Here is a 23,082-nt window from a genome sequence, read left to right on the forward strand (position 1 = left end):
AACACACGACTTTTGTGACAAAATGATTTAATGAAGGAATGCATACAAAATATTTTGATCACATGCAGCTAGTGGTTGACGGGAATGGTGTAATTGATCACGTGCAGCTAGTGGTTGACGGGGGTGTTGTTATTGATCATGTGCAGCTACTTGTTAACAGAAATGGTGTTATTGATCACGTGCAGCTATTGGTTGACGGGAATAGTGTTATTGATCACGTGCAGTTGTGGTTCATAGGAATGGTTTTATTAGATTTCACTGATGTTCCACTGCCATTCATTTGACTATTATTTATTTCTGATTTGATTGCTGTTATGTACCTATCACGATTTTTCTGATGAGAATAATATTCGGAGAAATTCGATGCAATGATCGCAATTGGCATTGCTAGTAGCAACAATCCACATACAGCACAGACGACACCCACTAAATAGCCAATCGTTGTTGACGGAACATAGTCACCGTATCCAACCGTGGTCATTGTGATAACAGACCACCACATGCAAATTTGAATACTATCAAATCCATCGTTAGCATGAATTTCTGCGTAGTATATGAGTGTAGAAAAAATCATTGTTGCCATTCCAAACGATATCAATAGTAAACATAGTTCTTTCATACTTCCTTTTATCGTCATTATCAATACCCGTAATGTACTTATTTGCCTCTCTAACCGCAGAAAAAGAACCAATCGCATCATGTTTACCGCTTTACATACGAAATACAACTCCCTTGTAGACGAATTAGCGGCAAGGTGTCCCTTAGCAAACTCCAGACCAAATGATATCCACATGCAAACTACTAAGAGACCATTTATAAGATTAAGTGGTCTTTTTAGGAAATTAACCTTTTGAGGACAAAATGAAAAATGAAGGGTCCACTCTATTGTAAATACAAGTAAGCAGAAAATTTCTAGTGCAAATAATGTCGGTATAGGATCCATTAAGATCAACTGTTTTAATTTTAAGCTAGCGCCACTTTTGATAAAAGGATAATCCTCTGGAGTTACAGCAGATAGGTATAATGTCGTCCTTAGTGAAGGCGTGGTCCACAAACAATAAACTACAGCACTCATTAAAAGAACTACCATGTAAAACCCATGCCATACCTAAAATAAAACTGTATGTTAAAATAAAAATTAAATGGCAATAATCAAATACAATTTTTGCTTTTCATGCTACAACTTGATTTTTGACTTTGTGAACATCGCTTTACAGGGGCGGATGCAGGAATTTTCGAAAGGGGGGTGCTAACCCAGGGCAAAGGGGGGGTGCAGGGGGGTGCAAAACATACGTCCCGATACAAATGCATTGATCGGCAAAAATAAAGGGGGGTGCGCACCCCCGGAACCCCCCCCCCCCCCTGGATCCGCCACTGCTTTACCCAACCCACCTAATTAAAGTAACGATTCGTATAAAGTAACAGCAAAAAGAAACACCAAAACACAAACATAGGTTCAAATATCTCATTGTAATTTTTTTGTTTATAAATTTCAATAAATATATGATATTGTTGACATGTTAGAGAATAAAGATACAGTGTCTAAATAAAATTTAAAACAATATGAGAGCTACATAGTGCGACGTATTCGCAGTTAATAAATATAATGACGTGAACGATTTTAGATATCTGACAGCATATTAAGTCATTAACGTACTCATTTCAGCCGTAACACCAAAACAGAAAAAAATGTCATAGAATAAATAACTACTTTTTATCGGTAGTGCTAATTTTGAAGACATGTTCACCCTCTAAAAATTATATTTCTCTCGGCCAATGCCCGCGGGAAATATGGATTGCATGTCTTATGTGAGATCATCTTCATAGCTCCCTTACATAATTAGTGAAATAAATAAAATATGTTTTCATTTTTGTGTCTGAATAAACAAAGGGGATATTTTAATTTTAGAAAGCATCTATTTTATGATTTCTTTACTTGACAAAACTGACCCGATTGTAGGCTTGGTTTTACTTTTTTATGCGATCTTAAAATTGAGAATGGATATAGGGAAAGTGTCAAAGAGACAACAACCCGATCAAAAAGCAGAAAACAGTGGAATGCCATCAATGAGTCTTCAATACAGTGATACTTTATCGAATATCAGAATGTCCTACCTATAGAGTAGGTACCCGTCAAAATATTATAAACTCCGAAGTCACAAGAAGGGTAATATGAAATTGTATAATACCTTGGCATGTATTGATGACCCAGGTTGATCAAACATCAGCCATGCTTTGATTTTCCAACTGGTCTCTGTTTGTAAAGTCTCTGTGTATTCATACGCTCGTTTTATCTCCTCGATCATCCCTTGGTCTTCTTCAACTTGATAAAAAGTTCGCAAACAACATTCGGAAACTTTCTGATGAGGAATTTTCCAATACGTCATTTCCTCTTTCATGACCGCTCCACATACATTTTTAGGAATGTGTAATTTTCCCATTACATATAAATTAATAATAGAATTGAAGACATCCGGGTCCCTGTCAAAGAAATACTCATCTCTTGCCACGTCATAAAACTTTGAGTTCTTATCAAGAGACGATAGTCGAGTGTTAGGAATATTTCTCAACGTTGACGAAATTACCTCAAAACGTCTTCCTCTGACATTGAGTTTTATTTTTTCAAAGTTCAAGTGTCGTCGATGATGCTCCATTTCTACATCTGTGGAGAGAAAAGAAAAGCTAAAGTTAACAAGTTTAACATTACTATCCATGTTTTTTTTTTTTCTTTTCTAAGTATCAAAATTAAAATGGAATATGCTTTCACGTCACCAGTCTACCATAACAGGTCTTTGATTAATGCGTCGATACAAATACTTATACAGCTTGTTTGTCGACACCATAACCTTAACATTTGACACTGGTCATTAATTTGCATTAAATAATCGATATATCTTTCAATAAGTATATATTCACTTCGTGTACTATACATTTCTTAAATTGTATTACAGTATCAAAAATATTTTAATAAAATTGCAAACTGTAATTGCCAAAAGAAATGAATAAAAAAAACGTGTATTCTGACTGACAATAGGGTGCCATATCCGTCCAGTAGTTATTGCTTTTTGTACAGACAAGATTTTAAATGGTGCATTGTAGTTGTTGCAATATTGCAATTTTAAAAAAAGTATAAAGAATAACTTCAACTTATGTTTCAACTCCTTCAAAATAAACTCATCATAGATACTAGGATTGAAATTTTATATTGCGCCGGACGCGCGTTTCGTATACAAAAGACTCAACAGTGACATTCGAATCAAATGATGTCAAAAAGGTCATATAAAGTACGAAAAACTATGGTTGCCATGTTGTATGATAAGCTGAAATATTGTCGTTATTTTTCTCTCTTGTAACGTTTCACATTTTGTTATCTAAGACCTTTTATGAATTTTTATACGGTTCATCGTAAAGGCAGGGGAGGAGGGGTCCTGATCCCGAAATCCCGGGCTTAAAAACACGAAATCCTGAGGTCCCGAATTTCCGACATCCCGAAATTCGAAAAAAGAATTCACAGATCCCGAAAGGGTCAATCTTGATATCCCGAGCTAAAACACCCGATCCCGGAGTCCCGATAAAGGTCCTATCTCCCTTATCGTATATGTTGAGAGTTGCGCTCGCTCTCTACAAGTTTAAGAGTACGGCTTGTGATAATTGTCTGAGGTGTTTTGTCGCAAGACGAAATATCAGCCCCTATCCAACATACCTACGTTTTCTTGTATCAATTCAAATATATCTCCATTTATCTGTATTTCAAAGTGTAGCTATTGTCTCAATTTTTAATTAAAATCTCGCCCTTAAAGCAAGTTGCATCACTCAAGTATCAATCGATAAATTAATCAAATGCGTGCCAATATAAAAGTATGAATCATATAACTGTTCTTAAACTACATATTATTTTAAAATTCAGTTTATTGACACTTAAAGTTCAAAATAAATCTGAAGTCAGACATTGTTTGCTGAAACACAACATTGGCAAAATGTAAAATAATAAAACTCCTATGATAATTCTAATCAAAAAGTCCCTAAGCAAATGGCAAAATCAAAAGCTCAAACACATTAAACGAATGGATAACAGCTGTCATATTCATGACTTGGTACAGGTATTTTTGTATGTAGAAAGGCTTCAAATATGTCATGGTTATCAACGGTATTACGGATTGTTCGTTGTATTACATATAAGTACCCATATGTTCCTGATTCGTTAATATTATAATTTAGGAGACATCATAAAACATCTTAATAACGACAGAAGGCTCCAAGACTTCCTCTTAGAAACAAGTAAATTTTCAAAACATATTTTCTTGTTATTCAGAAATGAACAAAATGTTTACACTTTTATAGGAATTTGCAAATGGAAAATAGAATGCTGTGTTTGAACAACAGTGATTTACCTCAATGTATTGGACACAGACAGAAAGTGTGACGGTCATCTGTCCAACTATGTGTTGGATACAAATGAGTGAGCCTTTAATTTTTGACTACTTCTGCGAACAACTATATTAAAGTAGTCGTTGACTGTTAAGGTTTATAAGAATTGTTTTAAAACTGACCAGTTTAAGCACATTTACTCAAACTCTTAGGATGACGAATGATTAAATTGAAAATTTATAGTTCGTTGAATATTACGAAAGTAGTTTAGAACAGATAACGCGAATGGGAAAAAAAGTTAATTCAGATATCTACTTTCTCAAAGATACGGACTGTATGAAATATTTTCTAATGAAGAATAGCATCTAAAAACTGTGTTTGCTAGCCCTGTTACATTTCAATCAGCAATGACCAAAGCAATGAGGTGACATTTTGCATGCATTCCCTTTCAACAACAGACATAAATAGCAATATAATATTTATCAACTCGATCAAGAATAAATTCGTATTAGTTACTCCGTACATGGAAGTATTATATTGACAGGAACTCCAACAAAAAATTAGCACATTCCCATCCCACTGATTTCTTTAAGAAAATAAAAGGTCCGACTCAGTTTGTCAAGTACGTGATAACTCCTTTGTGGGGTATCTGTGATGCCGCCTTCGCCTGTTCTTTTAACTGAAGCTGGTCTTATCACGTGATTTGATATCGAGTGTCTTATCTACCTACCAATGTTAATAATCACGGAAACGCCCGTGGTTATTTGTGAATCGCCACATGAATAACAACACCTGTTTCTGTTCAATAAATGAAGAACAACGCTGAAAAGATCGAAAAAATTGGTCCATATTTAACAGAATGACATAAGAAAATTTACTGCATTCGGAAAGAGGGCAAGCTTATTTTTAGTTTTGTTGAGTATGTTTTAATCATTGGAACTTGGAAATCGGGAAATATCCGATTATGAAAATTACATTATTCTGAAGTAGAGTCTTTGCAGAAAATAATGTGATGCGCTTGTAGTGTGCCAGATGGTGCCAGATAACTCAAATTTTAAGTTAAAGATTGTAAACTTTTATCGAGTGTTACACAAATATTTTTGGTTTTCTCTATCGTAAAATGTTATTAACTTATTTATCAAATATGTTTAAAAGACTAAAAGAGGTTAATAATTACACGCATGTGATGACATCTACATAGCAATATCAGGTTACGAGACATGCAGATGAATTGTTACACTTTTTATGATAATTCCAAAGTTGTAAGCAACCTTAAAAATTCAACCTAGTCCGAGATTACTCGATCTGACGTCTGACAGACTTATTTTTACGGATGGCTTTTAATATTACTGGATGCATTTAAAGAACGATCACCATGATGGGCCCTAAGCAGTTTATTTTTTTTTATCATGGAAACCAATTTAGAAGTTATTTATGTGTTTAAAAGCTTTTATAGTTCTGAAACATCTTAGTACAACATATGTTTCTGTTTCTTGTTAAATTGCATGAAATATTTGCCATTGGACTTTTAGTAAACAATAAATCAAAATATTTGATTTTTTTTCGGATCAAAGCTCTTTAACACCGTCCCCCCGGCCAACTTTTGGATTAATTGTTGGAAATTCTTTCATTAAACACTTCATTACAATATTTGTCAAAAAAAAGTAAAAACACAAAAATACTGAACTCCGAGGAAAATTCAAAAAGGAAAATCAAAAATCAAAAGGCAAAATCAAAAGTCCAAACACATCAAACTAATGGATAACAACTGTCATATTCCTGACTTGGTACAGGCATTTTCTAATGTAGAAAATGGTGGATTGAACCTGGTTTTATAGCTAGCTAAACCTCTCACTTGTATGACAGTTAGCAGTAAAACCTGATAATAATTACTGATAAAAACTTTTCCGTTTACTTTACATGAGAATCTTATGATTTTCAAGCCTAACATGTATATTACAGTTACGCGTGTCTAGCTAACGTCTCTCTCACGAATTAAAATCTTACTGTTTTAAAATTGATTGCAACTTAAACTGACATGTCTATGGCTTGTGAGTATTTTTACTCTTCAGTTTTTTTTGTTTTTTTTTCTATTTGGTGAAAACAGTCTGTTTACTAAAAGTCCAATGGCAAATATTTCATGCAATTTAACAAAAAACAGAAACATAAATTGCTTAGCATACGATGTAAGATGTTTCAGAACTGTAAAAGCTTTTAAACACATAAATGAATTCTAAATTGGTTTCCATGATAAAAAAAAATAAACTGCTTAGGGCCCATCATGGTGATCGTTCTTTAAATGCATCCAGAAATATTAAAAGCCATCCGTAAAAATAAGTCTGTCAGACGTCAGATCGAGTAATCTCGGACTAGGTTGAATGTTTAAGGTTGTTTACAACTTTGGAATTATCATAAAAAGTGTAACAATTCATCTGCATGTCTCGTAACCTGATATTGCTATGTATAGGTCATAAAAGTTGTCGATAAAAGTTTACTGGTTGCAATAGCATTAAGTGTTCTATATTATAAGGATATTCTTATCCCGTGCATAAAAACAATGCCGTGTTTGTCAAAACCTTTTCAACTTTTGATCTTCAGTGCTGTACAACTTTGTACCTTTTTCACGTTCGATCTTTTATATCTAGGCGTTATGTATTCAGGTTTAGTTTTCTGTAATGTTTGATGCTTCAGTTTCTTTGTGTATATCTCTTTCATATTCATTTGATGAAATTTACTGTTTGCAATAGCATGAGTTGTTCTATATAATAAGAATGTTCTTGTCCCGGGCATAAAAACAATGCCGTATTTGGCGAGACCTTTTCAATTTTTGATCTTCAGTGCTGTACAACTTTGTACTTTTTTCACTTTCGATCTTTTATATCTGGGCGTCACTGGTGAGTCTTGTGTGGACAAGGCGCGTTTTGGGCGTATTGAATTTTAAACCTGATGCTTTTTGTTATCTATTAATCATGTTTTTCTTTGTCTAATATTTCTCCTATTTATTTGTATTGTAGTCCTGTAATATTATGTTGTCATTTCAATGTTATATTTAACTTTGCCATTAAAGTGCGAGGTTTGGCATGCCATAAAACCAGGTTCAACCCACCACTTTTATTCCCCTTTAAAAGTGTCCTGTACCAAGTCAGGAAGATGGTCATTGTTATATTATTGTTCGTTTCTCTGTGTGTTGTATTTTAACGTTGAGTCGTTTGTGTTTTCTCTTGTTTTTGAGATATTGAGATAAGACGTGGCACGGTACTTGTCTATCCCAAATTCTTGTATTTGGTTTTCATGTTATATTTGTTATTCTCGTGGTGTTTTGTCTGATGATTGGTCAGTTTCTGTGTGTGTTGCGTTTCGGTGTTGTGTCGTTGTTCTCTTATATTTAATGCGTTTCGCTCGGTTTTGGTTTGTTACCCCGATTTTGTTTTTTGTCCATGGATTTATGAGTTTTGAACAGCGGTATACTACTGTTGCCTTTATTCATCACATGCGTGTAATTATTAACCTCTTTTAGTCTTTAAAACATATTTGATAAATAAGTTAATAACATTTTACGATAGAGAAAACCAAAAATATTTGTGTAACACTCGATAAAAGTTTACAATCTTTAACTTAAAATTTGAGTTATCTGGCACCATCTGGCACACTACAAGCGCATCACATTATTTTCTGCAAAGACTCTACTTCAGAATAATGTAATTTTCATAATCGGATATTTCCCGATTTCCAAGTTCCAATGATTAAAACATACTCAACAAAACTAAAAATAAGCTTGCCCTCTTTCCGAATGCAGTAAATTTTCTTATGTCATTCTGTTAAATATGGACCAATTTTTTCGATCTTTTCAGCGTTGTTCTTCATTTATTGAACAGAAACAGGTGTTGTTATTCATGTGGCGATTCACAAATAACCACGGGCGTTTCCGTGATTATTAACATTAGGTAGATAAGACACTCGATATCAAATCACGTGATAAGACCAGCTTCAGTTAAAAGAACAGGCGAAAGCGGCATCACAGATACCCCACAAAGGAGTTATCACGTACTTGACAAACTGAGTCGGAACCTTTTATTTTCTTAAAGAAATCAGTGGGATTGGAATGTGCTAATTTTTCGTTGGAGTTCCTGACAATATAATACTTCCATGGTAGTACTAAGATATACTTTTCTTAAGAAAAAACTTCCTAAAATAGTATTTCGTATTATCAATTTTATGATAATGTCATTTAAAGAACTTTGATTTTTTCTAGCAATATTGTCAATGATATCTAATGCACGTACTACTAATTGAATACTTAATCCTTCAATTATATAAGTGGTCATCGGGTAGTGGAAATATCCAATATCGTCCAATTCATGATCTTGTTACTGGAAAAGTTATACCTATATTTGCGCGGTAGTTTTATTCAAATCAACCTTTTTCCTGAGTTTTAAAATAATTATACACATAATTATTGGGTTTAATTATTATCGTACAAATGCATTTCCCTAATATACTGGGAATGCACTTTTTATATTGTCCCGGAATGTCTGATTGATCATTATGTACACACCTTATGTATTTTGCGAAGTTACATAACCTGTAAAGCTAACTTGCTTAATTTGGTATTCAGATCTTACTTTAATCACAGCACTTAGACAAATCCCGCCTTGATATTCACGAGGAAAATGGCCGCCGACCTTTTAACAGTAATTTATTTTCTACACATGATTGGACACATGATCGTGACACATCCTGCCTTTTGTTTGCAAAATCCTTCAAGAACACTTTTTATCCATTAGAAGCTTCAGTAGTCAGGTTAATGTACCTATATATTTATTCATGAACTTCATTTTCCATTTATTTTGTTTTCAACTGTAATGTTAGGTGCACTTTTAAAAGGTAATTTGAATATATTGTCACATAAAGTCCTATTTCAACTCCTTTTTTTTTTTTTTTTTTTTTTACAAACGATTGTTTTTTCATGAAAGTTCTATGCTAATATAGGCAATTTTGGCCAACTCCAGCTTGGAAAATAGCACGGTGTGGAGTATCGGCTCTTGCCGAATAGCTAGTAATATAAACCACACAATAACTCGTATACAACAATTCAAAAGAGAAAAACAACGGCATAATTTATAAACAATATACGAAAACTAATATCAATACAGCAAAAAACAAAAGACATTGCCTGAACACCATTCCCGTTACACCATCGCACTTTAGCGTGTAAACCAACTTCTTTAAGCGTGTCATATACCATCGCACTTTAGCGTAGCATACCGATGATCGCACTTTAGCGTGGCATACCATCGCACTTTAGTGTGTCATCTGATCGCATTGAAAAAACAAACAACCATCGCACTTTAGCGTCTGACACCATCGCACTTTAGCGTAGACCATCGCACTTTAGCGTGACCATCGTACTTTAGAGTACCATCGCACTTTATAGTCCTAAATATATGATATTTAAGTCATATACAATATAAAACAAACAAAAACTTTATTTTTTAAATGATTAATGACTTAAAATTGGATTACTTTTTCACTAATTTGTTTTCTTCAAAAAATATGTTTTCCAAATTGTATGTCTTTTAAGAATGGTATCTTACTTTTATAGTGGATGGCTTTCAAGTTGTTCTTTGCGAGTGACACTGATGGGTCTGATGTAGACGAAAACTGAGTCTGATATAAGAAATGTTAAAGCTTAACTGAGTATTTTAAACAAGGCTTACAGGTTTACATAAAAGATAACTGTTGATCAAATGTCAATTTTGAGTGGTTAAAAAAAACATCTGGCCGTGAGTATAAACATTTAAGCAACCTTTCTCTCTATAGTTAAAATCAGTCGGAGTTTTGAAATTATGATAATCTCTGACTGAAAACAATCAAAAATGAATGGAATGGTGCCAATCTATTTCCGTATCACTGTTTAAATTATCTTAAAATTCAAAATGGCCGTTCAAGACTACAATGTATTTACTAGTGACGAATTTAAAAAAAAAATTTCCTGCTAAAAAAGACACAATAATTTGGTAAACTTAAGTAGAAGTCCAAATATTTATTAATGTTAAGTTAATATAAATAAATCTATGGACGTCTATTTAAGTTGACCAAATTATATTGTTACTTTTTTTGGCAGGAAATACATAGCTATAATAAATAAATCTGTGGACATCTACTTAATTTGACCAACTTATTGTTACTTTTTTGGCAGGCAATACATAATAGATGTATATCTAAGTAACTTTTATTTGCATTCATTTAAAAATTCGTCACTAGTAAATACATGGTAGTCTTAAAGGGTCATTTTTAATAGTATCTGAACATAAATACGTCAAGTCTTGTAAAGAGCTTATGATAATTTCTGAAATGTTCTTGTTGTTTATTCAGTATTAATTGTTGAGACCTTTTGTTATAGACAATTTAGTACTGGTCGGTACGTTTTAAGACAATTCAGTGCTTACAATGTATATGTTTTCTAGTACAGGTAAACAAAAACATTTAAATAAACACTGAACAGATCTTAATTTCTACAAGACAATTGTCTGAAAAGTACTGAATTTACAATAGTGGATAAGTCTGACAATTGATCGAATTACTGGAGACTGAATGATTAAGTGTTAAGTTTTTTAAGAAGTTAGAGCTTTTACAGGTGAGCGCGTTATGGTCTTTTCAGCTTAAAATTGGTTTACAAGTTCAAGATATCATTTATCTGTGTTCATGCAAAATCAAGTAGCTCTCATCCAAGAGACCGTTAAAGTCAAAAGTGGTAAACAGAACAGGCAAAATTATAGGCTTATTAACCTAAACAAAGTGTGTCAATAAATTTGTATACTGAGCAACTTCATGAATTTAATTTCTTTTGAACAAAATAAAATAAGGTGATGTTAGATATTTACAAACGAGATAACTTATTTTAGACCACCTTACGACCTCCGTTCAAAAATTAATCTTTATAGTCACATGTATATGAAAGGTCGCGAAAATGATTAATAAAAAAACATCATGGGCAATAAGAAACCCGACTTAATACAACAACAAAAGTCTTCACAGAAATGTATGTCGAAAGTTCCATTGATATATTTCCCAACTGTCTTTGTGATGCTAATTGTTGCAGGTGTCATATTGATATCAATTTCCGTCTACCCTCTGTTAGTTTACTGGTTTATATTTGTTTTTAATGTATCTTTCTAATCCAACATGTATGAAAATGTATAAGTAAGCGCATGAACAATTCCGACAAGGACAGTTTATATTATCAACGTATAGATTTCAAGTGCACAATGTAATAGGTTTACCATATAATTATGCTAATTGTGTATTAATTTTCTTTTTAACAGAAACTTTCATGGCATATTATACTATTCAAGTGATCTTGCTATGAATATAATTGTCGGATTAAACTCGAATTAGAAGAAAACAGAGGGATTTGTTTTTTACTGTTTTCCTTCGGAAAATGCAGAGGAAATATTATTTATTTCCGTAGTCTAACGTTGTCAAGTCTTGTAATGTCAGCCAAAAATAAACAAAGAATGACATTTAGAATAAAATGTAAATTCACAAATAAACCTGCACAGAAATCGAATCCATTCGAAAGGCAGATTAAGTTTTATAGATTTGTGCACTGTTAGGTAAGCCTATTTACAGCAGATACTGTAAGTATTTAAGGAAAACAGGTATAAACCAGAGTTAAATGTTAAATGCTGTCACATTGATACATTGCCATCCTACTAGAGTATGTTTTTATAATCTCATATTTAAACAATTATAAACGCAAACATCAATCCTTGACACAACAATTAAGATCAACGTAGAAAGATCTTGATATTGTTTTCTGAACAATTGTCAAGAAAGAGATACAGTAAAATCAGAAGTCGAAGAACTTCAAAAAGTTAAACAAAAATACTGAACTACCAGGCAATTCGCCGTTTCAGAATCTAATGCATCCTGGGTAATATTTTCAAAAGTGTACACCAAAACGTTGTGATTGGTTAAAAATGTCATAAACAATGGAAATTCAACCAATGACGTGACGTTATTTTCATTTTTGGGTACGAACAATGAAATTCCCCATGATTCTTTAGACTCTTAAACGGCCAATTCAAAACAGGAGGAGTCCATGAAAACAGACAAAAATTAAACACTTCAATCACGGAACAAGTGAAAAACAACTGACATACTTCTGACTTTATTCAAGCATTTTCCGAAGAAAATGGTTGGTGGGTTTTAAATACTGTATAGCTAGCGTAACCTCCCACTTGAATGATAATTGTTTATAGATCCTCTTTATTGACACACGTTGTGAGCAACCCAAGTATTCAGAATAGATTATTGTGACAATAATTGGGATCAGCTACCAAAACGATGTAAACAGTTATTTTACATTTGTCATTTCGGGGCCTTTTTAGCTGACTATGCGGTATGGGCTTTGCTCGTTGCTGAATGCCGTACGGTGGCCTATAGTTATTAATTTATGTGTCATTTGGTCTCTTGGGTAGAGTTGTCTCATTGACAATCACACTACAGACATTCAACACAACTGACTTAAAAGTTCAAACAAACATACAACTAAATCTAACAACAACGCCAATACCATGACAAAAAGGAAAACCACAGAAAATAATGACTCAGCCCTACAAAAACGGCGGTGATCTCAGATGTCTGTTCCGTTATAACTCCATGCATACCATGTGCATCAACACATCCTATAAAATAATCGTATTTAAGCAGGAAAAAATTTCCTTCAACATAAGTTGGTTTTCTAATACTTCTCATCAAACGTCCATTATCGTCATTGATATTCTTTCGCATCTTATAAAATTATGTTGTTATTTTCTCAATGTATCCGATAAATCATGTAGCTAGTTGTATGCCTTGCATATAACCAGACAGTTCCAAACTCATATATATTCCACTCTCAACGAATTTCATAACTTGTAGAAAGTCAAGTATATTGATCCCGAGTATCCCTGGCTCAGTATTGTACTGGTGCGTTTCATGTTATCATTTTCATAGTTCTAGATCTGACTATGTAGCTGATTGTCGAAGATGTAGCTGAGCGTGATATGTGATTCATTTCACAAAAGAATATGGTTGTATATACTTTAGTTGTATATTAGCATATGGTAATGCAAGTTACTATACAGAAAAACACCTATGACTATACAAAAATGAAATTGGGCATATATAATAATACATCAGTCAGTAAGATGTAAAACTGTGAATGTGTTCAAAATCAGAAATTATTTCAAGAAAGCAAAAGGTTATAAAAATATGAATTAATTTTTTAAGAGAAATTTTTTCGCACCTGTCCCTTCGTACTGAATTTAAACAGAAGATGTCAAGGTTAGGTTACCACTCACTTGATGTGTTTGTGTCTCTCTGAACCGCATTTTTTCGATGTATCTTTTACAAAAAAAAAATAGATATTGCCCTGCATTTTGAAAGCTATATATTTTTCCATAATTTTTTTTCTGTCTTGTTTTGTTGTTGTTGTTTTTTTTAGGTTTAACGAAACAGAATGGGTTTTTTTTCTCCCACTCTCACCTGCCCTACCCCAACCATCACCTCTATCTCTTTTATCTTGTGCTGCCAACAACAATATTAATTAAAATTTAATCAGCTTGAGAACGGACATCCATTGTGTTTTCAAAAATAGTTAAATTTGGCAAAATTTGCATTACTAAAGTCCTCAACAGTAATATTAATACTCAACAATATTTTAACTTTATGGAAATATGTAAAATTTGCTGGAATAGGTATAGTATATAGATTCTTCAATAATCAAATTCGCGCAAATTGTAATCCAATTCTGATTTATACCTGTTGAATGACAACAAACCAAAGGGCTATCTATATCAATATAATACTTACCCTGTTTTGCAAATGCAGCGTTAACATCACAGGTAAAATATAAGTATCTTTCCTATTTGTATCGTCATGTCTGCATCTTTAGTAAACACACTAAAAAAAATACATATGTTGCATACTGAAGTCAATATATTAATAATTTTAAAAAGCATTAATGTTATTTCACAGATGATAAGTAAAAGCAACTAATTGTTGATCATTTACTTTCCTAAGTGAGAATTTTTACAAATAGAATTAGTTTTATTATTGACTTAAATCTGCGCGTAACATTTTTATATTAAACAAGAATTTCTGCAATTTTGTAATTTCATTGTGATGAAAATGTATTTTACGCTGTATTTAGTCTAACTTGATATTAGCACAGTATATGCGCATGGTATTACGTATTGAAATGGGTATTCCTTGAAGTATAATTCAGATAATGCATAGGAAAAACACGTATAAGATAGATGAAAATAAGTGGCTGTCGTTTATTGATATGGTTCATAAGGTTTTTCGTTTTTAATATATTTTTTTTTGGGGGGGGGGCAGTATTTATAATTTTTAACTTTTTATACCTTGGATGGAGAATTGTCTCATTTGGCAGTCATATATCCTTATCCATATATATTAGCATTTAAAGTAAAAACAGCACCTTATCGGTATCATTACAGTTTGTTCAAAATGGTATTTTGTATCTATAATTATTCACAGTCAAATTATTAGTATCCTTTGTGAGAAGAAACTGATGACAATTCCGGAGCAACTTCATCCATGTTTTTGTGAGTTTCGTGTCGATTAGTCGTTAGTTTTCTATGCAATGTTTCGTGGACTGTTATTTGTATACTCGTCGTATTTTTGTTTGGGTGATGTTTGGTTTTATACGACATATTATTATTGCCTCGTTGATTCTACTCCCTCTTTTTATACATCTAAATCTGTGGAGTTTATACAATGTAAATAAAACATTTATTTCTGTACTTTAACATTTGTACTCTAAACAACAAAACAGAGCAATTTTGTTATACAATTATAGAGTTATAATGTTAACATTCCAACGTGTATACGAAACGTTCGATGTCGTTAGTAAAATGTTTCCTGAACAGATGCGCTTTCTCATTAGAATGTTGAAAGAGATTATTGAATACAAGTAGATCCTCATAATATGATTTTTTACAAATGTTTATCTTTTGACTTCAGTTTACATCACGGTAAAGTTATATTCTAAGAATACTGACTTTATATGTTTTATTTTAGTTTAAATTCTTACCAATTAAGCTTTTTTACGTAAGCCTGTTTTGAAATGTAATTGGAATCGATTATATGTCATTTCACCGTTTCAGAATCTAATACATTCTGGGTATTATTTTCAAAATTGTACACCAAAACGTCCTGATTGGTTAAAAGTGTTATAAACAATGGAAATTTAACCAATGAAGTGACGTTATTTTGATTTTGGGATACGAACAATGAAATTTCCCATGATTCTTTAGATTCTGAAACGGCCAATTGGCTTTAGTAAGGACTTTGAATGAAACTGTAAAATACGTAATGTGAAATTTACAACCTAATTGCAATAGATAAATGACTTATCGTCCTGTATTTAACAGCAGAATTGGACCGGCATACTTAGAACCGCACGAAGCAGTAACTTTTTATTCGAATTTGCTTAAGCTCAGTTTTGCTTCTGTCAAAACTATATTTTATATTTAAGTACAATTATAAGCTTAACTGTAAACCTTAAGTTTAGAAATCTTAAGAAATGTGGATTTTTCTTTGAGTTATATTCTCCATGCAAAAATACAAGTGAAATGAGATCTTAAAACAAGTTGTTTTTTGGTGGGTTTTTTTAAGAATCGTTCATCATAGGGGATATTAAACTGCGAATATGTTCCCATTATTCAGTATAACTAACAAATGTGAAATAAAACAAAATGTTAATATGGCACGGATATATAACAATCAACAGTACTTTACCGATACTTAGACCTCTCAATTTGCAAATCCAATATAAATATATTAATCTAAAAACATTAAAAAAAAAACGATAATTATTTCCATATGAAACGTTGCCTGAGATTTAGTATTCTAACAACAGATGTAGTTGGACAAAGATTAAAATTGTTTTATCTTTAAGTTAAAAAAATGTTTTTGTTTCGAAATTGTTTATTATAAATGCAAGTCATATTTTCCTCTAATTTGTTTTAATAAATATGCATCTGTTAATGAGTTTGGTTCTGTAAAATCGTTGCTTTTACTTAAATTTTTGAATTTCAGTTAATATGTTATAGCAAAAATGAAAAGAAACATATTTTCTAAATTGAATTTAATAAGGACTGCTCAAAGCTGATTATTTGAACGCCACTGATTTAGAAGAACCGGAACAGTTGGAGAGCTATGTTAACATACACGGAAGAACAGATACTGCATTAGTATAAACTGAAAATGTAAAAGAAACCTAAAATGCAAGAGGTGCAAAAGTACTAACTGATCGGTGAACAAACTAAGAACATAGCTTAAATAAACAATTGACACATTGACTAAAAGGAAATAGTTGAAATTGTTTCTTTCTGCTTATTGTATTTGACTCAAAATTCTGACCCAATTGCTATTTGTTCTATCAAACGAAACTATTCAACTGGTCAGAAATGCTAATCAGGTCCTGTGGAGAACTACAGCAAAGGCTTTAAACAGATGAAATAACGCAATTTTGTCATCTTACGAGACTTTAGTTCTATTACATCATGGCTATTATGAAAGTGTTGCCTAAAGTTCAATGGTAATTGTGATTGGTCATTTGAAAGGAAGGTATGGATTTTGATAGGTCATTTGAAAGGAAGGTATGGATTTTGATAGGTCATTTGAAAGGAAGGTATGGATTTTGATAAGTCATTTGAAAGGAAGGTATGGATTTTGATAGGTCATTTGAAAGGAAGGTATGGATTTTGATAGGTCATTTGAAAGGAAGGTATGGATTGTGATTGGTCATTTGAAAGGCAGATATGGATTTTGATTGGTCATTTGAAAGGAAGGTATGGATTTTGATAGGTCATTTGAAAGGAAGGTATGGATTTTGAATTACTAATAACTCAATACCGTCCAATTTAATTTATTGAACTAGTTCTTTCAAAGGTTGTATTACTATACGTGATTGAAATATGTATTTAAAGTAAAAAATAAATTACCCTGGTCAATATACTTTAAGCTTGAATATTTCTCATCAAAATTTTAAGTGAGACAAGAGAGTCTAGAATATATTTCTAAAAAGGGGGTTAGAGATTTAGATTATCTCTTCATTGAAAATAATGTCAACGTAAAGTACCACCTCGAAATTTTACTGCGTAATGCATGTTTAAATTCAAGCTGATTCTCATAAATATAGAATATGTTTTAACGGAAAAGTAAGAACACATGTCATTTGCATAGAAATTACAAAATTGCCATCCAAAAATTCGAAAAAAAATATATGCACAGAAAGCTAAAGCAACACTTCGATAGCAACAATAAGGTGGAATTTAATTTGAAAGTCTTTTAAAGATTGTATGTGTGCTTATTTACTGTTCCCTGTGATGACTTGACTGTTGTTCTTCTACAATAGTTGAATAAACTTTCTTATCAGTTGAATGGTTTGACATAATAAAACATAGTACAATTAACAGAGTTTATAATGAACTGCAGTAGGTAGAGAAAAACAAGTATAATCTAGTCAAAGGTATTCATTTCGTGTACATAAACCAGATTTTAAAACAATCGAGGAAAACGCAGCTGGGTGCTTCGGCAGGATGAGCCTATCCTGATACAAAAGACGTCAATTATTCAGCACATGACAGTTTTAACTTTTTTTCGTAAACGGTACAAATTTTCGTGCACCAGATGCGGATCTCGACCATTAGTGTCTTGTCAGTGATGCTCGATTCCAAAAAATATCTTTTTCTTTAGTTTATGTGTTGTATTTTGACGAAATGTAACATTTATACCAATTTTGTAATTATAGAATATTATATTAAATGAATAATTCAAAATAACTTGTTTTGTATTTACAATGACGCCATTTCATTTTTTTTTATTCTTCCTCCTTCGTAAATTAGTCACATTAAAATTCAACATGTGTTAATATTTGTATTTTTATCTAACCATATGCAGAGAGTGACATTAACACTAACCAAAAACAAACAATTAAATCCCTTTACTCATGGATTATGCTTTCTGAAACCGATAAAGTTAATAACATGCAGTACAGTAATATTTTAGTCTTGACATTCACATACAATACTATGGTAGCATTTGTTGTCGTCAGCGATATTATTTAATAAATCATATTGTATTTGCATCAAGAAAACATTAACTTATATCTAAACATTATCAATCGATAAATAAAAGCCTTATAATAATCACCGACAATAAGAACATTTAATAGCCATCTCGCTTTCAATAGCATGGAGAAATTTCTAGTTATATTCTTAATTTACAATAATTTTTCGACAAATGAAAAAACTATCATGCAAAACATTTTTAAATTGAAATTTAAAGAATAATAGTGTTAATAGATTTTTAATCAATAACTTAGATTTTATTGGAAACATGAACATTTTAGTTTTGCTTTTAGACTTATTTATAAAATCAGTAACGTATTTCCTGGAAACGTTCAATAGTCCTGTGTTTTTTTGTTGTTTTTTTTTTTTTTTAATTAAAACGTTTCTATTCACGTGCAGTAAAAGAATCTACATGGTAACTTAGTTCATATAAGGGATCTACCTATTGACTTTAGGGGGAGGGGCTAGGATGAAATTTTAAAAAAGGCAGGATGAGATACTATGAAAAAAAATGTATGATGATAATTTATATAAAAAAGGTCAGAATACACTATTAAAAAGGGGAGGAAGGGACAGAGTGAAAAATAAAACAGGACAAAGATTACAACTAAAAAAATGCTGGACAAAATATTTCATCTTACCGTCCCCCCCCCCCCCCAAAAAAAAAACAAAAATACAAAATCCCCCAATCGCCCATATAAATCAGATGGCAGCGCCCTAATAACGAACTGTTCATATATTTAGTTTATTGTATTCATTTATTTAGTGTATATTATTCTTACATTTAATGTATATTAGTTCCAGTTTGTATATGCTTCCCTGCTCAAAACGTTTACAAAATATCTATTGTTACGTAAGCAGTTAGGATCTTATAGATTTTTCCCTAGGATCGAAACCACTAGATGTAATTGTTTTCCGATGTGAAAATAATCATGTTAATAATAAGGCGTCCATATTGTAATAATTTTACATGGAGTGATTCTGTCATTATTCAACTTATAGTATTTTGTTTTGAATATCTTCTGAAGTGTTTTTTCCATGTTGATCTTAAAAACACAGTGAGGAATTGCTCCATAAAATAAAATCCAAGAAGTAGTTAATATGTTGTATTGATATAAGCCTTACTTTACTTTCAGTTCAATGCCTAAAAACTTAATCGTTGCGCAACTACTTATTAAACTCGACGTTGTTTTATTGATTCGTTGTCAAATGCATTTAGATTGACCAAAATATAAACAATTTCGGTCCAAAATTAGGCAAAATCATCAGATTTAATGTTATCACATTCAGTTTCATATGACAAAGGGGTCGAAAAAGAAAATCGCTTGAATTTGAAATTAATCCTACATTGCTTTGCAGAAAAAAATTAACCCGTGAACATAGATCTTGGGGCTTTTGTACTGAACAAGATACAACTGGTTTCGTCAGTTTATTTTCGATTTGTGAGTTTGACTGTTCCTCCGGTATCTTTTGTTTCTCTTTTCAGTAACCATGCCAGGTATGTCTTTATTTAAAAAAAGATAGAGTTTGCACGTTTTGCACATTGTAAATTCAACAAAGGCTCATAGGGGAAATCAATTGTGGTATTACATCTGGTATACTATTAATTGTAGAAATTACAAGAACCGAAAAATTACCTGTTCAGGGGTAAATATTTTCAGTTGAATAAAGTCGAATTTTGTAGTCGAAAATAGCAATTTGAACCAACAAAAATCTAAATTCAGAGCCAAATTCCAATCAGAAAACTTTAATATGATTTTAGCGTTGAATTTATTTTATTGTAAGATTTTCCATCAAAGTACAGACTTCATGTTCGTCCACTAAAATGCATTGTAATATTTCTTTCGAGATACACAAATACAAATCTATTTTTGGTCAACAGAAACAGATGGTCAGGGTTATGGTTCAATTGTCGTTATTACTATCTTGTATTCTTTCCTTGATCCCCAAATGACCCTTATCATTAGTTGCACACTAACCAAGAGACATATGAAGACTTTGACTAGTAAAATATGATTTGTTTGTTCGTCACAAGCACCGGATATTAAAGCATGTATTTGTGAAGATTGCATCGCTTAATCTTTTGTTTTTAATGTTGTGTAACACAAAACACAAATTTAATATCAAGTACAACTGTAATGAAAAAAACTTAGAATTACCTTATGTATTAAGGTGTTATCCCGATAAGAAATATTAAGAGCAGAGAGGCCAGTATTTCGCTATTATAAGCGTCTTTTGATATGCATGCAAGATCATGTTCAAAGGCGCAAATACAAAATATAAATCCTGATCTTTATGATATGTTTATTTATATATAATAACAAAAATAATGTTAATATTTTTTTTTTTTTTTTTTTTTTTTTTTTATTATTATTTTTATTACTCCTAACATTAAATAGTTCCATGTGATAAATTGGCAGAGGATACTAATGGGACAATTAAAAAATGTGTTAAACGTAAAATAACAAAAAGAGCAAACTCCGAGAAAATTCAAAACAGGAAGTACCTAATAAAATGCCAAAATCCAAAGCTGAAACACATCAAATGAATGGATGACAAGTGTCATATTCCTGAAATTTTATTGTGAGTATTCTTCACATGCTCAGAATATTTTCATATACATTGTATTTGACCATACTTTGGTCTTCCATATGTTTGATTCAAAACGTGGTTTACAAGGTTTCTCAAATAAAATGCTTCGAATACAAACAACCCGTTTGGAGGAAATGTTGATGCTATTTGTGAATATGAATGGTTTATGTTCATTGATTATGATAGAGAACTTATGAGTTTTCATCCCTCAAACAAATATGTAAAACCGAAAATTGAAAAATTGAAAAAAAAAAACATATTTCGTAAGAAGAGAATGAGGTGAAAATATTGATATATTTCAATGAGTTAAAGAAGATGTTCCTCTGCATGAAATTAAGTCGTTATCTTGTTTGATTTTCATTTTCTGACAAAACTTCAGTCGACAAAACAATTTATATTTTATATAACAATAAGGTAATTGGTGTAGATTCCTATGATTTGCATAAAACAAAGAGGTATATTTGCCTTTTTTTTTAAATTTCGAATTCGAGATTTTCGCTTTTATTCTAATATGAAATGCCAAAAAGTACACGTTTTGGTGATAACACGATATTTGTTATGATGCTGAAACTTTTATTGCGGCAAACAATTACTATAGCATGGTTATATTTTTTGAGTTTCTTGTTTGTTTGTATATTTGTTTTGTTCTGTTTTTTTTTTTTAATTTTAATCCTGATGATTTTATTCATTGAAAGTATTTTACAGTAAAGTTAAAAAAAAGGTAGAACCTTTTTTTTAATGAAGCTGTATGCAAAATATCCATAGTATAAAACAACATTTGAATATAGGAATTTTAAACGTAAATGTGCACAAATTTAATGTATAGATTTAAGAACTAAAATGCGACAACCAAGTTTATAGTGTGTCTCTTGTTACCTTCGCCCTTATGTTATTTAAAAAAAGCTAATCATGCATCTTATAGGGTACAACGGAGAAAATATTATTATCCGATCATTTAAATAAACACGCATATCATTACTTAATAAAATCTATAAAACTAATATTATCAACGCTGTGCCAAACTTATGAAATTTAAAGACAATATAGTGAAAAATTCAAAGAAAAAAAGAGAAAAATTGTAAAATAAAAAAACTTACCACGTGGTTCCGAATGATATTTGAATACTTAAAGACACCAAAAATAATACAAAATAAACAAAGCCGGAACACAAACGATGATGTCTCGTCGGTAAATGAATAGTACCACCTGTTACCTTCGATTACTTCGCATCAGTGAATATATCAAGTGAAGCCAATGTGACGTTCATAACAGATTTATAAGATAACACTTTCGTTAAACAGTCGATATTATGTGTATCTTATTAACCAGAAAATAATTAATCATCTACGTCTGGTTAATAACTTTAAAATGATTATAAAATATCAAAAACAAGATACTTTAAAAAAGAATATCCAATAATTGATATACGCCCCTTTTATTACTTGCGTTCTCGTAATCGATCTCTGAAATTGGCATGCATGTAAGTGATAGGTATATGTGGTACAAAAATTGATAGCATAATGATAATCAAACCAAAAAAACGTCTCATCCCGATGCACGATAAGGATTTCAAAATCCCTACATGTACATTCAATTCTAGCCATTGCCATGTAGTGCTGTACGTACATGTGGTTGACTTTAACATACGACAATGGACGTTCAAGAAAAAACTACATATGCATGGCTTAACTATATCCGGTTTCTAATCTAGGACGTGAGACAGGCGATTCGTCTACGCAAGACTCACAAATGTTGTTTTCATATAAAAATTAAAATTAAAAAAAAAACACGTTTGAATGTCAAATCTATTACGGTCTGGAATTTTGGATCCTCGATGCTCTTCAACTTTGTACTTGTTTGGCTTTATAAATATTTCGTCACTGATGAGTCTTGTGTAGACAAAACGCGCGTCTGGCGTACTAAATTATAATCCCGATACCTTTGATAACTATTAAAGGGCAAATAAAAAACGAAC

The 23,082-nt window shown here is 31.7% G+C and overlaps 1 protein-coding gene across 2 annotated transcripts; it reads right to left on the bottom strand.

The window, feature by feature from the left end:
- Window positions 1-10: 10 nt before the first annotated feature.
- Window positions 11-22,476, bottom strand: LOC139527929 (potassium voltage-gated channel protein egl-36-like). Of its 2 annotated transcripts, XM_071323613.1 has the most exons (4): window positions 22,205-22,476; window positions 14,227-14,316; window positions 2,190-2,662; window positions 11-1,108 (listed from the first exon to the last, which is right to left on the bottom strand). In XM_071323613.1, exons 3-4 carry the CDS (start codon window positions 2,652-2,654, stop codon window positions 215-217), a joined length of 1,359 nt encoding a protein of 452 aa, XP_071179714.1. In that variant the 5' UTR covers window positions 2,655-2,662; window positions 14,227-14,316; window positions 22,205-22,476; the 3' UTR covers window positions 11-214. The 2 variants fall into 2 exon arrangements, with proteins under 2 accessions (XP_071179714.1, XP_071179715.1); XM_071323614.1 differs by lacking the exons at window positions 14,227-14,316; window positions 22,205-22,476 and adding an exon at window positions 8,652-9,027.
- Between the last annotated feature and the right edge of the window lie 606 nt (window positions 22,477-23,082).

This window comes from Mytilus edulis, chromosome 6, assembly GCF_963676685.1.
Source record: "Mytilus edulis chromosome 6, xbMytEdul2.2, whole genome shotgun sequence".
Taxonomy (NCBI): Eukaryota; Metazoa; Mollusca; class Bivalvia; order Mytilida; family Mytilidae; genus Mytilus; species Mytilus edulis.

What these genes read in the sequence shown, in the direction of transcription:
- LOC139527929 (XM_071323613.1), bottom strand. Translation starts at nt 2,654, where the DNA reads ATGGAGCATCATCGACGACACTTGAACTTTGAAAAAATAAAACTCAAT. An exon ending in GGTCATCAATACATGCCAAG is followed by an intron (nt 1,109 to 2,189) that starts GTATTATACAAT and finishes GTTTTATTTTAG; the next exon opens with GTATGGCATGGGTTTTACAT.